The sequence below is a fragment of the Eucalyptus grandis genome, chromosome 6 (genome assembly GCF_016545825.1).
Source record: "Eucalyptus grandis isolate ANBG69807.140 chromosome 6, ASM1654582v1, whole genome shotgun sequence".
NCBI lineage: Eukaryota > Viridiplantae > Streptophyta > Magnoliopsida > Myrtales > Myrtaceae > Eucalyptus > Eucalyptus grandis.
Window position 1 is genome coordinate 38,791,892 of NC_052617.1, and position 16,565 is coordinate 38,808,456.

Below are 16,565 nucleotides of genomic sequence, written 5' to 3' on the forward strand. Positions count from 1 at the left end.
ACATTGATATGGATAATTTTTAAAATTTTCTGAATTTTTTTTTTATTATTTGTAACATTTTATTCTAAATGTGAGATTTTACAAGCGACAATTTTTTATCGATTAATTAGAAACTTTGCATCATTTCAGCGCCAACATCAGGAATTAGGGAGTATCCTCGTGTTAGTGTGGTTATGATAATTAATAAAACGACCTTATCAACTAGAAAAAGGTGAGGTGACGGCATTTGCGAGTGATGTGGTCGTTAAAGCTACAAAATTGCAGAATCATCTTTAACGTTTACTATCTAGACTAAATGGGAAATCGACAATTTTTGCCAGCGACTTAGCACTTGGAAGAATGTGTAGGCAACAGCAGCCAATTATGACCGGGCTGGACAGAACTAAGGAAAAATAATCTGAAGTTTTATTCGAAAATAACCCCCGACAAGAAAGTGGGAAATAAAGACCTATTCTTTCTCATCTTTTCTCTATTCTCGATTCAATATTTATATCACCTCGTCGAAGTCAAAAGAATTGATTGAAAATCATTTACATGTAAAGAAATTTTTTTAATTTTTTTCAAAACTGGCCAATTCATAGAGGATGATCCTCCTCACTTTTGGACCTTCCCCGGAGCATGTCTGTGAAGTTTCCTCTCATTATACGCCTGAAGCGCGTGTCCTCCATCGGAGGCTGTGGGACCGGCTTCGGCGACTCTGCTTGCTCTACTGGTGCTACTGCTTCCACAGTTTCTTTCTTCCCAAGAAGTCCTCCTCACCGAAAAAGCTAGTCATAGAGGAGGGAAGCCCGAGATGAGCACCCATCGCTTTGCTGATAGCCTCCAAAGTTCCACCCGATCTTTCCTTCAGTATAATTTCTAGAGCTTCCTTGTGAGCTGGATCAAGCGCATCCCAGTCTTTCAACAAGTTTTGTATGGCTGGAATGAGGAAATCCCGAACGCTAGCTGCAGAGAGATCTGCAGCAAACAAGATGCAGCAGATAAATCATGAGCCGATGCCAAACAAGCCAAGTATAATGAGCATACGAATGCATCATCCACTTATAAGTGAACGAACTTATAGCCGATAAACAAAACAATGGTTACTTCAGCAATTGATGCTGGTCCACTGAACATGTTTCTACTGATAAGCAATATGTAAACAGATAAAATAGGTTGGATGAACTTTCTGATATCCCATCTACCATCTTGCAACACACAATGAACAAATGAATGCCCAACAAACCATATTTTCCAGAAATAAATCGGTCAATGATCAAGCAGACTGCAAAATTGAGGCAAATAGATTAATGCAGTCCCAAAAGACTAGGAATAACGAGCGAGTGGTTGTCACATTAATACAGAATGTCCACTTCTTGGGGCAAAGTATGTGTTTGAACAACCATCCAAAAGAAATATTAACTCCTCCAATCTACACCACAGAGAAGATGGAGTGAATTTAGATACCCCTTGCATAGAAAGAGGCACTTCAATTGGATATTTATAAACCAGCATCTTCCGCACTATTGAGCTAGTGGCTCAAGGTAGTTCACAAACACAGATTAAAGATCCTATTCAGAGAGAGGAACGATCGCACTCTGAAAGAAGATAAAGCATTTACTTGAGATTGTTCTTCCAATTCTATAAGCACTAACCTGTAGTATCCAGAGCACGAATAGATTCACAAAAGGCATTGGCTCTTTCACGACGACGAAGCACATCACTGGCAGGAATTGGTATGTTGGTGAAGTGAAAAATCTTGGATAAAAGATGTGTCTCTTGTTAAAGAATCAAAATATCAGATGCTGCAAGTTTCAAGTATAAGTCTAACTCCTAGCCAACAAACTTAAGACTGATAAAAGCAAAAGACCAAAAGAAAAACAAGAAAAGCACAGTAAATCTTATGAAAAGATTTGGAGGATATAATCCCTCAGCCGTTCTGTTGTATGAGGTACAGCTACCCCTAGTGCACGAACAACAGCAATTGTAGCTTCATGTGATCCATCTTCAAGAAAAGCATCCATTTGTACCCGTATCTTGTCGACAATCTGTTTGATATAATATGGTCAGTAAATAAAAGATAATTGTAATTTACAATTTTACATTCAACTTATTGGAGAAATTTTACCATGTCATTTTTAAAATGTTGGGCCACAGCTCCAAAAGCATCTATGCTTGCATACTTCACATTTAAATTCTGATCAGATCCAAGAGTCACCAGAGCAGGAAGAACATGAGTTGATGCGACTTTCGCATCAATGTAAGGAACCTATGACATGATTGAGACATATAAGTTTCAGATAGATCACTCGTTGCATGAAGAAATCCAAAGTATACACAGGCTTACAATGACTTTCAACAAGTTGGCTGCACTGATCTTCATATTTACATTTGAGCTAACAACCATTTCCCACAATATACCAAAGATCATGGCATGATGCTCTTCGGATGTACTGCAAATTTAAGGAGGAAGAAACTTCATTAGATTAAAAATAAGATATGGAGCGTACAAGCATGTGATGATTGAGAAAGACAGACCAAAGGAAGCGGACAGCATAGAAAATCTCAGTTTCTTGCTTTGTCTGACTCTCCATCCCTGTTTCTTGAACCAAGAGCCTCCTTAAGCACTCTGCCAACTGTTCTCTTGCTAGGAGCACCTAAAACACCAGCAAGGAGAAGTGGCAAGACACACATTGTGGCAATTCTCTCAGCAACGGCAGTTCTTGGTTTCAAACCTGTAACCGAGAAAAGAATTTCTGACTTTCAAATGCCAGAAGAAAGTGATAATTTAACATCACATGTTCATACATCACTAATTTAACAAATGCCACTATTCCACAAACCCCAGGCTTCTTCTAGTACCCTATCTAATTAGCAATAATGACACAAATGGTCCCTGAACTTTGATCCAATGTGCAATGTTGTCCTTGAACTTTAACTCAATGTGCAATGTAGTCCCTAAATTTTTAATTTGTTCGATGTGGTCCCTAGATTGTGCGTACTAAAAATCCATTAATTCAAGTTTGGGGACAACATTGAACATTTTCATACAATCTAGGTACTAAATAAAACATGTACTAAAAATCTAAGGATTACATTGAACAAATTAAAAGTTCAAGGACGATATTACACGTGCCAATTTCTAGGACCACATTGAATTAATTTAAAGTTTAGAGATCACACACATTGAGCCAAAGTTTAGAAACCATTTGTGTCATTTACCCTCTTATTTACTGATAGGGGCACTTATGGAACTTCATTTGCATTTTATAAAAGCATATCCAGTTGAAGTAGTTCTCAGTGAGGTGAATAAGAGAATAATACGAGAATATTTTACTCCTTTGCACCTTTCTTTTGGAGCAAGCAATATCTCTCAAGTTTGTGAGAGCAAAAGTGAAAATTTATGGTCATCAACAGTCTTAACAAGGTAAGAATAGGTTTCAAAAGCAAGGTACCATTGTTGAAATTTGACTAATTTGCAAAGGGAATCATACTAGCTTTATTAACGTTTCTCTCATCACCTTTGATTTTTGTACGGGCAGTAGGTGGGAAGTACTTCAAATCAGCATCGTCCCGACTGCCACCATAAATATGGGCAACATTATGTGCGTCAGGTAGTAATCTCCAAAATGTTCTGATACTGATAATAGGAACTGGATTGTTATGGCAGAGTCAGTAAATATAGACAAAACAAATGCCTGACATAAACAACAAAAATAAGAAGCTAGAGAATCAAAAGAAAACCAAGAGGAGAACTCCACCTTTGTGGTTCGATTTCTTAAATTGTCTTCTTTCTGAGGCAACAAGCACATCAGCTGTATTAGATCAGGAAAGCAGTCTGCATGCATCCATTCAAATGTAGGCCATTCTAATTTTCCCCTGAAGACAAGATTAAATTCAAACCAGGTATAGCAAGGAAAGGTCTTTACTAAGGTAAATTACGGTGCTGACAAGAAACAGAAAACTTACTCAGAATACATTTGTAATAAGGAGCTCGAAAATACAGTTCCTGTCGATTCTGAAGCAGAAGAAAATGGGCATGTCTCAATTGCTTTTTGATATACAAAGGGAAGCATTTCTGAAAGCATCCTCAATAGAACATCAATATTCCACCGCTCACGTTCTCCTAAAACGTGAAGATGTGACTCCACAGAACCTTCAACTCCCGAAAGTGGTGGACAGCGCTGATGTACAGAGGAAGAAAATCATTGGAGAACCAAGTATGTAAATGCTAAACACAAACAAAAGAACAGAGAGAGTCAAACAACCCTACCTGCGCTGAGCTCAAGGTATGAGAGAGTAAAACTCTAAGGACATGGTCCAACTTCTTTCCCCAAGTCACAACTGCTGGAACTAGTTCCTTCAGAGTAGTTTCCACCACCACACCAGAGGGATCACAGACCAGTTGAAACATCAATTCCTCAACCTATCAAACAACAGAATGTTCAAACAAAAGAATCAGTATGCCTTGTCTTTCTATGCACTCCAGGGACAAGGCACTCTACAATTGGGGGACTCCCTCTCTTGACCACATGTCATCAACCTGTTCTAGAGCTTACATTGTAGCCAATTCTGGCAAGAAGTCAGATTTCGTCTCCATGATTGCCTCAAGGGATAGTGAGGCTGACCTTGAAATATTTGTCCGTGTTTGGAAAGAGTGGCAGCAGCAAAGTCAAGTTGTGCGCAGCAGCTTCACGAACAATGGTAGCAGAATCCTCCACCAATTGTTGAACAATTGACAAAATAAGAGAATCACGAATCTCAGGCCTCACAAAATCTCCAAGTTCACCACACGATTGAGCAACAAGCAGTCTACGCTCCTCATACATATGGTTTATCTGAAGACAAAAGGCCAAGGAGATCAGTATTCACGAAACTAGAAAAAGAGAACAGGACAAAGGAAGAACTGGACAGTCCTCAGCATATAGAATTCGATACTCACTTGTTCCCAACACTGAGGAAGCAATTCTGATTCCGTCCTCATCTCTCCTACATTCTTGGCAAGGGTAACACAAGCCTGAAAAAAAGAACCCAACAGATTAAGCACTATGATCAATCACAAAGTTTGGTACAATAAGCAAGTGGTGTTCTTAACAATCGACCTACATCCATTATGATTCGCCTCTGTTGTTCATCTGGACGTTTGATTAAATTAAATAAGGTATGTGTCAAGGAATCTCTTGTGCTGCTATCTGGATGCCGCTCAATTGCACACATGATCAGAGGAAGAAGCTCCTGAAATCAAACAAACCCCGTACGGTGTCAGGGCCAACCCCCTCATACGTAACATAACATGAGACATAATTTATAGTAATCAAAATGCCAACCTCTCGATGGTTGATCAGAACATAAGGGACTATCTTTGGTAGAGCATCTGCAAGGATTTGAATTGTTTCCAGACCCTGTGAGGCATGCAATTACTTCAGCTAAATTTGACTAAATCAAGAACAGCTTAAAACAAGAGCTCATTGTAAGGGTTTCTCCACCTCAGAAAGGACACAGGTGATCTCAATATTCCAATAAATCATGCGAGTTTTGTTTAAAGAAAAGGAGGGAACAAAAATGCAGCCACCCAGCCAATAAGCACTTCAGCTGCTGCAGTTGAGATGAGTATATATAAACATCACATGCTTGACCCTTTTAGGTGTTCTATCAGAAGAAATGTTAGCTTACCATCTCTTCTGCAACAGCTCCACCCTTTAAATCACCAGAGTTTGTGAGGTTCCCACTATCCTCATTTGGCACTTCACCATTTTGCTTAGCAACACCGTCACCATTACTAAAAGTGCAGTTCTCAGCTGAAGGTTTAATAGCCGAATCTTGCAAAACTTCCTGAGGTTTAGGAGCATCATCAACAAAGGCTTGAACAGCAGGTGAATGACTAACCAGCACATCCCCAATGCCTGGTTGACTGTTTAACAACTGAGGCAAGACATCTCTATCTTCGTGTATATCCACAACTTCTTCTCTCTCACTAAATTCTTCCTTAAAGTTGACTAAATCAACAAAATCAGGAGCAACTGAATCTTTGGCCTTCAAAGTCTCTAATTCCTGCTGAAGCAGTTCTATTTCTTCCTTGTATCTTTCCACTATTTGAGATTGGACATGGTCAATGTCAGCAGCTGCCAAGTTTCTTCCAGAGAGATCCTTCAATATGCATCTTCAGTGACGTAATTTCAGCCCTGCATTCATTTAGCTCCTCCCTTTGTCGCTCCAAGGACTGCTTCAAAACTTGTACCTGAGGATACATGTCTGAAATATTTGTCATCACAATATCAGCATTAAAAGAACAAACAAGAAGTTTTAAGACAAATGAAAAGATACCTGGGTCTCCCGATCTTCAGATCTTTCTGCAAAGCTTCGACTGTTCGGGTCAATACACCTACTTGACCCTCTGCTGCATCTTTGTTTCTCAACAGAGCTTCTTTTGCGTTAATCAAATTCTCATTTGCTTGTCGTAAGGACTCATTTTCCCGAATCATGGCAATTTTCTCCTGCATGTAGGAAGGTTTGACTTGTTTTTTCAACACTTAAAACAAATAGGAAAAAAAATTGTATTCAAGCAACAATCAGTTTTCGAATACCCAATCCCAGGAAAACCACAGGTCTTCACAGGTACACGGGTTTCGACGCTCAAACTTTCTTGCTTAAACTAAATTTAGTCAAAAAAATCCAAAAGTTGGCCCAGAAAGGCAAAGACACATCCAAAAACAAACTATGGATTAATGTCAAATAGCTCATAACAATTGAACAGCACTCACAGAGTCAGAGCCATGTGAAACAATAGGTGTGTGGTTATAAGGACATAGATTACAGTCAGTCTGTGTGCTTACAACAGAGGGAAAGGTAGTGACTGCAAACGAAGGATGGCATAGGTCACGCTGGAATGATGCAGATATAGTACTAGTCATCAAGAACAACTTCTTCCAGCAGAAAGGCTTAAGCTCGGTGAATAGAAGGGTAGTAAAAGAGTGCTAGAGTGACCTTAGCAAAAGTGAAAAAGGGAGGACGAGAATTTATTTTCCTTTTGTTATCTAAGTGCCCAAGGAATTTCTCAATGTCACCCAACACTGGGAAAAAGAGCTCATGCAAATCCCTACACCAACTTAAAAGAAAAGTGACTTTATTGGGAATCTTCTATATTGCTGCAAGTACCTCAGCTGCCTCTGTAGTGGATGAAAGATACTGATAGTAGTAATGTCTTAAAGCATCTGGCACATGTGCTGGTGTTTCCTGCCACTCGTCAAGGTTCTGGTCCGTGACCTGCAGAAGAAAATTGAGCCTTTGTTAGTGTTCTGAAAACTACATAAGGACAGATAAATGTGTTTCCATAGGATCTTATTCTCTGTAATGAGCCACATGGACGATTACTAGAGAAGATGAAAAATTATTTTGAAAATTTCAAAAATGTTAACTAAAGTAATACAAAGAAAAAAGGTTATCTTGATAGAAACTGATGTGCCTTTTTACCACTTTCAAAGGTTTTCTTAATACATTATCACTCTGAGTAAAACATTTTAGCCACTAGATTTCCCAATTGAAGAACCCATTCGGAAATAATGAAGTCTGGTTTATATGGCCTCCATTCAAGTGTCAACCAGGCCAATGTTACATATGTATGCAGCAATTAAGAACACTAGAACAGACCCACGCGACGCCATGGATGAACTTAATCTTCTATGCAACACACATTTTGGCTAACGGATATTCCAACATCATCATCTCATATGAATACTTATCAGATGGTGAATCAATATCTCATACTTACATTTCAAGTTTGTCTGTAGCAAAAGAGAGAATTTAACTATCTCAAGACATCTGTTAATAGCATTGAAGTATTCTCATTTACAGTAATATTTGTTATCCATATCATATTAGGCAATATCAAAGCACAATGACTTACACTGATCTAATTACAACCAAAAATGAGTGATTATGAATAATATTAGATAAAAAGATATGCTTGCATATAAAAATCTTCTATAAGTAGATAAAAGATAAAATGAACAGATTGTGTTAAAGGAAATTTATTTTCTATAAACAATTTGATCATAAATACTAATTTCTTAATTAGTTTCCTCTTGACTTGGTTTGATAGAATGAACTAATTTGATAACAAAAATCAGTTCAAGAGAAAAATTAATTCTGCCTAAAGTAAGAGCCTTATCGACAGAAAAGAAACCCAAAAAAAAAAAAAAAAAAAAATGACACTGGAGGCGACAGTGTTGGGAATTGAACCTCAACCTGGCGCCAAACAAGCACATCAGTTCCCCGACCACTGGGCTCCATGCTTCCACCTTAAATTTGTGCACCAATCATATATATATAAAAACAAATGTGCAAGTCAGTGGGATTGGGCGGCCTATCAAAAGATTGACACATGGCGTTCTGAGGTGAATGCTCAACGGCTTCTGTCTTGGTATACCACATTTATATATTTAAAGATACGGTAAACTTAGAATAGTTGGAAATGCTAGCTCCAATACATCTATCCCTTCTCATTGTTCGTTACAATATTCATATTATGTTCAGATAGCTTACTTCTTTTAAAACAACAAAAACCATAAGTTTACGATAGAAACCGTGGTTGCCTACTCTACTGACTGCAAATATGATATCCAGGAATCATTGTTCAAATCTTCTAACAGAGTTTGTGAGAAAAGACAAAAAAAGAAATGGAGATCTAAATCCAGTTTCAAGAATGAGAATCAAATTCGGAAGGAGTAGAACATCAACATGTAAAGGCTAAGGTCCTATTCATCAGAAGCAACAGATGCAAGATAATTGTATTCATGATGTCTTTCATACCTCCTCATAAAAAGTCATTGCAGTCAGCCTGTAGCCTGCCATAAGCAAATATTCTTTCACCGCACAGTTAAGATCACAACGTTCATTATCCTTTAAAGGGCCCAGGTCAGAAAATGAACTTTCCCTCTTTTCTCTCTGTATATCATGTCCTCCTTTTGTAGACTCTACATTAGGAACTGCAAATGTATCAAAGTTTAAAATAAATTATTGCCAAAGTTATAGGAAGCCCATGTATGTTCATGACTATCGTGATACAAGTGTTCCTGAAAGATTGGAATATTGGCATAGCAGTGATAATAAGTCCCATCATCATACAGCATTGTTGTAGCACCTAATTGGAGGACCATTTATGCATGAGGTTTGTACCAAAAGAAACAGTCAAAGCATAAAAATGAGGGGTAGCATGAAAAACTGTTTTGCATACTTCTACTCTGGAAAACAACTGTTTTTCTTTGTTGGCTTTTCTCCACAACTGAATGGTAGTTTTGCAAAGAAAATAGACACGGTATCATCAATGATTTAATAATTGACATGTGGGAAAAGTTATCCCTCCTCAACAAGCCAAGGTAAGACCTACAAAAGAAGTAGAGCCTACCACTTAATTCATTTGCAGAAATTTCTGATTTCTTCTGCAATTCTGTCTTCAACTTTGTGATATCCTCTTGCACCAAACGGAGCTCATATTCACAAAAGGCCATTTTTTCCTCCAATGCTTGCTTCTCTTCAAGCAAACTCTGAGGGTCTGCAACTGCTTGTGAAACAAACATACCATGATTCAATGTTTCAAAAGAAATCATATACTCAAAGTACATGTAGATCGATGTGAGATGCTAAAAGTCATCATGGACCACGACAAAAGTTCCCAGCACAATGTTAAAGGAATGCAAACTTCAGATCCCAACTTCCCATTCTACAGAACAGCAGGACTGGAAACTTATGAGCAAAACTCCACTATATATAACACGAATACAAAAAAATGAGAAGAACTTCAACCATACATAGGCAATTGGGGACAAACAGAATATGATGTTAACCAGCAGCTTCTTAACTCAACCAGAAACTTATTCTCTCTCCAAGATACTTTAGAACGTAAGTGGAGTCTCCATTCAAATGGAAGATATGGAGTTAGGAAACAAACCAAAACTAATGAAGAAGCAGACCGTGGCAGCACTACGAGCCCTCTCCAATCGCCACAACCTATCATCCTCTAAAAATGTAACTTGACAGAACCTCTCTACCCCAAGGGAAGTTTGCCATTTTTAACTACGTAGAAGATCATGCTATTGCCATGGCCAATATCCGAAGAAACCAATTACTAATTCTGTGCAGCTTCATATCCATTGACCGCCATAGTCCCCTGAACTGCCTCGATCGTTTACGAGAGTTAACAGACTCAAGAAGCTACATCAGCAGCCGAACAATCGAGATCCGAAACTTCGAAATGAACAAAATCAGGAAATAAAAGCTCCAATTCACCATTAAAAACAAGCTCCAATTCGCGTCCCCAAGCCTCATTATCCAAAAAAACATACATATACCCGCAGTAGCTACGCCAGCAATATCCGCGATCCCCGGGACGTGCCTCGGAGAGCGTTGAAACGAGAAATCTGATCGGGAGGGAAATGGGAGGGATCCGCGAAGAACTCCCGGAGGCGGATGGCGTGGGCGTCGCGGCCATCGTCGAGGAGCTCGTGGAGGAGCTCGAACGCCGTCAGCAGGTAGTTCTCCTCCAGCAGGAAGTTCACCACGCAATTGCACAGGGACGACCGCTCCACGTCCATGACCGGCGGCGCGCGCTCCCCACCCAAAGGGATCACACGGATCTCAGGCTGGGATCGCGCTCGGCGATCTCCGCATCCGAGACGGAGCTTCAGGCCGAGAGCCGCTCCCCTTCCACCGGCGGCGACGGCGACGGCGACGGCGACGATGTCGATGGAGATTCGGGATCCGAGGCGAGATCCGTCGCCATTAAAATGGAAGTTCCGAGCTGGGATTTTTAGATTTTTATACGTACTGGCGAGACGGAGGACGTTCCCACGAGCCGCGCGAGTCGGGGCTCGGGGCGGGTGGTCCGGAGCTCAAAAGGAGCCGCTCTTTCTGGACGCACGATGAGACCGGTGGCAGCACGGAGGGCGTGATGGACGAGATCTGATGGAGTTTGGGTGAACCTCGTGGCGGAAGAAAGCACGGCCGACGTGAGCTTTGGAACGCAAGTTGTCGCGAGTCAACTCCCTCCTTCCTTTTCGCTTTTTCCTCTTGGGACTCCATTCAAAGTAATAATTTTTACTGCTCCAAAGCCTATTCATTTCACGAAAATATTTTTAATATTTTGATAATTTAAAAATGAATCAACAGAAAAAAAAAAAAATTTCTTATTAGCAAAAGATTTATATTTAAATTCACGAAAATAATTTCATTTTGAATAAATGAAAATTTTCTTTTCTCAAAATAGCCTCAAATATTAACATTTAAATTCGTTATGCTTTAATATGAGAACCTAACATTCATTGTCAAGTCCTTGACTTTTTAACGAAATTTGCAAGAATTAACTATTAATTAATTAGGAAATTATCCATTATCAATACAGCTTTCCATATATTCTGACAACTCTTTATTTTTCCGAGACTTTTGCTTAACTAAATGCATTATTGATCAAATGATTTTTTTTCCATGCCAAGGCAAAATAACGTTAGACAATAATTATTTACAACATCGAATGTGGACTTACATATTTGCAGCCAAATCTAACAATAGATTAATCAAGAAGTCAAAGTTGAAACATGACTAAAATGGGATATCACCACAAGCAGTGACGGTGATCTAAAAAGGCGATATTTATTTCAAGTTTTCTATGCAGATAGATCCAAATCACTAAAACCGCAATAATATCACAGTTGTCTGTCGACTTATCCTAATCTGTATTTCATGATTGGTGCATAGAAATTATAATGTCGCTTTCATGTTTTGCTTTGCTAGAATTGGTTTAGTGGCAAGGCAAAAGTCAAGACGTGACCTAATTTAGAGAGATCAGAGGAAAACTCTAAATAAATGTACAAATCTACTCATTTTCTCAAATAAAACTAAAGCGAATATTATTTCGAATAAGAGTTTGAAGTGCCATTATTTTTTCAAATAATGGCTTAAAAAATGCATTATTTCAAATAAGGATCTAAATGCATATATCAATTTCAAAGAACTTTAACTCATCAAATATTAAGTGGCAATTTCATCTTTTTCTAAAATTTTAATTTTTCTTTTTTTATTTCTTTCTTTTTTTTTCAAAAACTAAAAAAACTAAACTAGAAAAAGAAAATGCAGCGAAGGCACCATGGTTGCCACTGCCACCTCATCGTTTCGATAAGCCCGTGAGCCTAGCTTGGTTGGCTGCGCACGCCGACCCTTCCCCAAGCTGGTAACCTCACCAACCTTCGTCGCCACCCCTCAGACGGCCTCCTATGTTTTCTCTTTTTCTTTTCCTTCTTTTTTTTTTTAATTTATTATATAATTTAATTTAATTTAAATTGTATTTGTGTCACACCGACCCTCTTCGAAGTGCATCATCCCTCAAGTCGCTAGGCCATTTGATTGCGATATCCCAAGAAACATGGGCCAACCCATTCATGTTATTGATTATGTATATACATAAGTGAAAGTAGAAACAAATTACTCGACTATTCAAATAGGGATAGCATGAAAACACACTTATATATATATATATATAATACACACTTATATATATATATATATGCATATATATATATAATAACATCATCACATCATACAAGTTATTTACATCCAAACTTAAGCATACAAGCTTTAGCACCATCCACTATGCCACATTTTTTTTTGGCCGATCACTATGCCACATTAGAACAGCCCAAAAGTGCGGCCACTATTATCTCCAAAAGGGGTCTTGAGGTAAACCTAGCACCTCTATTAATATGAGGGTGGCTTCAAAAAAGTTATGCACCTCCATTACCCACTTACTCCCTATGAGTTGCATGCACCAGGGCTCCAGCTCAATGATCATGTTGAGGTCAACCTCCAGATCAAACATTCTTACGTCAAGCACATCCAAGTCCATCACATCCCAATGGTATTCCTTAGTCCTACACCCAAAGGATTGTCAAACCAGCTGGATGGGGATTGCAAGCTATCCCCTACCCAAAAAGTACCAAATTGAAAAGTGGCGGGGCGCTAAGTTCTAGAGCCACTCATAACGCTCATAACATGTATTGTGCCTCTAATCAAATATTCAATAACCTCCCGGCTTTATTGAATGAAGACCCCAAACTTAGGCGTGGCAAGAGGGCTCAAACATTCTTAGGGCTTGAAAACATTTCAACAAATAACAATAAGATTAAACTCGGTGAATAAGCTCCCTAATCCCGCTTAGGAGATAATTCACCTTGGAATCGACCTAAACATGCAAGTTATCTATCGATAGCGGATCAATAGCAAAGCCTTTGCTTTATTTTAACTATTAACATGAATAGTTATCTCACTTCCTCAAGGCCATTACAATATAAGCACATAGGCAATTCTTACAACAAAGGACATACTTTATGAGGAAGAAATAGAATGTGCAATATCTCATAATCATGCACCAATGCCATGCAACAACCTAAACATAATCACATATCATTCTGTGCACACATTTCACACATATATGTTCAGATTATTACAATTGTTCAAGGCCACGGTCAACCTGGGTCGACGGTTTCGGCATAACCGAGACATTGTCACGCCTCATTGGGCACACATCATCCCGCATATGCATACACCTCAAGATAGCACTCCAATTGAGGGGAGTTTCGTTTTGAAATACATCCGTGAATGGCATCCCGTTAACGTGGGGGCACCAACTTAATCAAGCATTGTCTTGCATAATCATACGTATCATGACGGGTTCATTACCCCATATAATCATATGCATCGGGATATTTAGGTGATCACACGAGTATACCATCACTCAAACTCATTTAATATATTTCTTATTAATCGATGCGGATAGTGTAATGCTCATATAACATGCAATAGTATTAAACACATGCACCCATATCGTGCTATCCTACTATGTGATCACATATTTATCGTGCATTTGTCAAGTATCATGTTTTCCATTTCATAACATAATGCATCATAATAACAAATGATACTTCAATAACGTTATCCCTTTACTTAGTCTTACATTCATACCTATTGGCTACCATTATTAAATAACATAACATCCTCTCTTTCTTGTTCCAAGGTTTACATGAGCAAATACCACATTCAAAGTTATCCAATAATGCACCAATCAATTTAAAATCAAAGGCCTATATAAGCACCCATTAAAATAAGATAAGTCATTGCATTTAAATATAAGTCCTTATGATGACCTATCACATGCCATCATAATCTATCCGATAACTTATCTCACCTTAATATAACTTATCATAATAACTTTATACATATCACATATCACAACATGATAACTTATTGCATAATCACTTATCATAACCTATCGAAACCAACAATAACTTATCCGACGATAACTTATGGAACCCTACAATAACTTATCATGATAACCTATCGAGATCCAATAATAACTTATCTCAATTACCTATTGAAACCCTACAATAACTTATTGTGATGATCTATTGAAAACCCATGATAACCTATAAGCGATAACCTATTGAAAACTACAATATCCTATCTCTTAGACATACTTATCACATCACCCAAGACACCATTTAAACCTAATCTAGTCCTAATCTAAGTCCTAAGTGTAAGCACAACCCTAGACAAGGGTTAGAAAGCCAGTCACTCCCTATTCCAAGCTCAGTAAGCGATAGCGAAGGAGTAGCAAGGGATGGACGGCAGCGGCGATAGCAGCTGGTCACACTCCAAACAATTGATAATGGGGCTGTGGTGGCATCACGATCGGTACGGTGGTGGCAAGACGGGCAAACAGCATTTTGGTGTGGTGTGTCAAGCCAAGAGCAAAAAAAGGGAGAGGCAGGCGGCGTTAAGGGATGGCCAGCCTCCACTTTACCTCCAAGACTCGACACAGTGACGAGGGTGGTGGGGCGGAAATGGAGTCTCAACGAAGGATGGGGACAGTGAATGGTAGCTAGTAAGATCTAGAAAGAAAAAGAGAGGAAATGGCTTGCAAAGATAGTGGAAATGGAGAAGTGGGTGTTCGGCTAGTGCAAGGAAAGGAGAAAATGGAAGCAAAGTGAAGAAGATGAAAGTGACATGAGGTAAGGTGGGAGGAAGGGAAAAGAGAGATTGTGTGAGATCTTGCCAATTAATGCTTATACTCTCAATCCCATAAAATCCCCACAGCCATGCACACATAATTAGATAGGAAAGCCTCTTGAAGAAGCAAAATCCGTTTAAGCTAGGCTTTAGGGGTGACCTCATCCCCCTTCTTCATCCAAGTGGCCACCCCTTGGCCCTTTCTCATCTTGCCATTTTGTCCATAGTTTGAAGAGAGAATAAATGGAACTTTACAAGAAGATTTGATACTATTTATGCATACAGGTGCATATAATGCAAAAAATCTTATGAAAGGTCAAGTTGAGCTTGGAAGGCTCATGGCTCCTTGGCCCGACTCTCTTGGGCATGAGGCCCTTGGACCACCCATCCATGGGCATCGGCCCATTGGGCCCATGGGTCCTTGTCCGCGATCCGTTTCCACTTTTTCAATTTTTGTATTCCACTTATGAAAAATTGAGTTTTGCCCTAAAGTGGCATTCTCGAATCTTCATTGTTATCCCACTTCGAAAATTTGCTACTTTTGAAATCCCCTAATGAAAAATGGTATCGAATCGAGGGATGAAAATATCCTTGATCGACTAGAATTTGTTGTTGATCAACAGGATTAGACGCTTATTTAAAATGACTATAGCTACTTCATACCTTTATTTGAGACTAATATGGATACTTCATGCCATTATTTAAAACAATATTCATTCAATGCCTTTATTTAATAAATGAGAACATTTCGGATCTTTTTTTGGAATTTCCCGAGACATTATAACATGCTTTCAGAGCGTCCTTTGTCAGCATCCGACCAATTACGAAGTACTAATGGATCGCGGATGCATGCGGTCGAGTGAGGAAAAGCGTGGCAGTTCTCTTTTGCCCCGTATGTCTCCGACGAGGGCATTTGATTAATATGTTTTTGTACGTGGAGGCCCTCCTCTTCGAAAGGCGACATAAATTGCTACTTCTTTTTTAATTTACGTTGTTTGTACTGGTACTGATGCGAAGTGCTATCAGGTGATGTAATCCGTCCTTGTCCCCAGCTACCAAGGGCTCTTGGGACATCCACGAAAAGTTTGGGACCAGGTACGGCTCCCAGAATGGGATTTTTTTGTTAGAAGTCATAGATTCCAGAAAAAAAAAATTGATAACGAAAAAATTGCGAAAAGGATGATTTTAAGCACTACGAATCTTTCTTTACTCTCTTATGAACAATTAGACATCATTTATGCATGAGATGAATTATACGATTTCAATTTTCTATTCTAGAAAAAGCTCTCTTTCATGCATATATGAAGTATAAGGTTTCGCATGAGAATTCTATTAGCAATCAAATTACCAAAATATATTATGTCTAGCATACTACCCCTCTTATTAGTTTCAGGAAATGAGGAAATCGTCGGGGCGAACGAGCGTCTTTCGTTAACCATATTTAATCAAAGAAAATTTGAATTTATCACCCAACTGCACATTAGCAGATGAGAAAATAAAAGTACTCAAAAAGAAAATTTGGAACAAGAAAATAG

General features: G+C 38.8%; 1 protein-coding gene across 1 annotated transcript; it reads right to left on the reverse strand.

The window, feature by feature from the left end:
• Window positions 1–383: 383 nt before the first annotated feature.
• Window positions 384–10,789, reverse strand: LOC120294456 (RAB11-binding protein RELCH homolog). Its single transcript, XM_039314548.1, is given in 23 exon segments — window positions 384–757; window positions 760–957; window positions 1,635–1,751; window positions 1,904–2,027; window positions 2,108–2,248; window positions 2,327–2,432; window positions 2,518–2,625; window positions 2,627–2,714; window positions 3,501–3,554; window positions 3,557–3,632; window positions 3,741–3,858; window positions 3,949–4,163; window positions 4,253–4,405; window positions 4,608–4,817; window positions 4,922–4,996; window positions 5,086–5,214; window positions 5,307–5,381; window positions 5,653–6,139; window positions 6,304–6,473; window positions 7,135–7,242; window positions 8,788–8,951; window positions 9,383–9,535; window positions 10,370–10,789. Coding segments are annotated over 23 exon segments (3,450 nt in total). The 5' UTR covers window positions 10,569–10,789; the 3' UTR covers window positions 384–575.
• Between the last annotated feature and the right edge of the window lie 5,776 nt (window positions 10,790–16,565).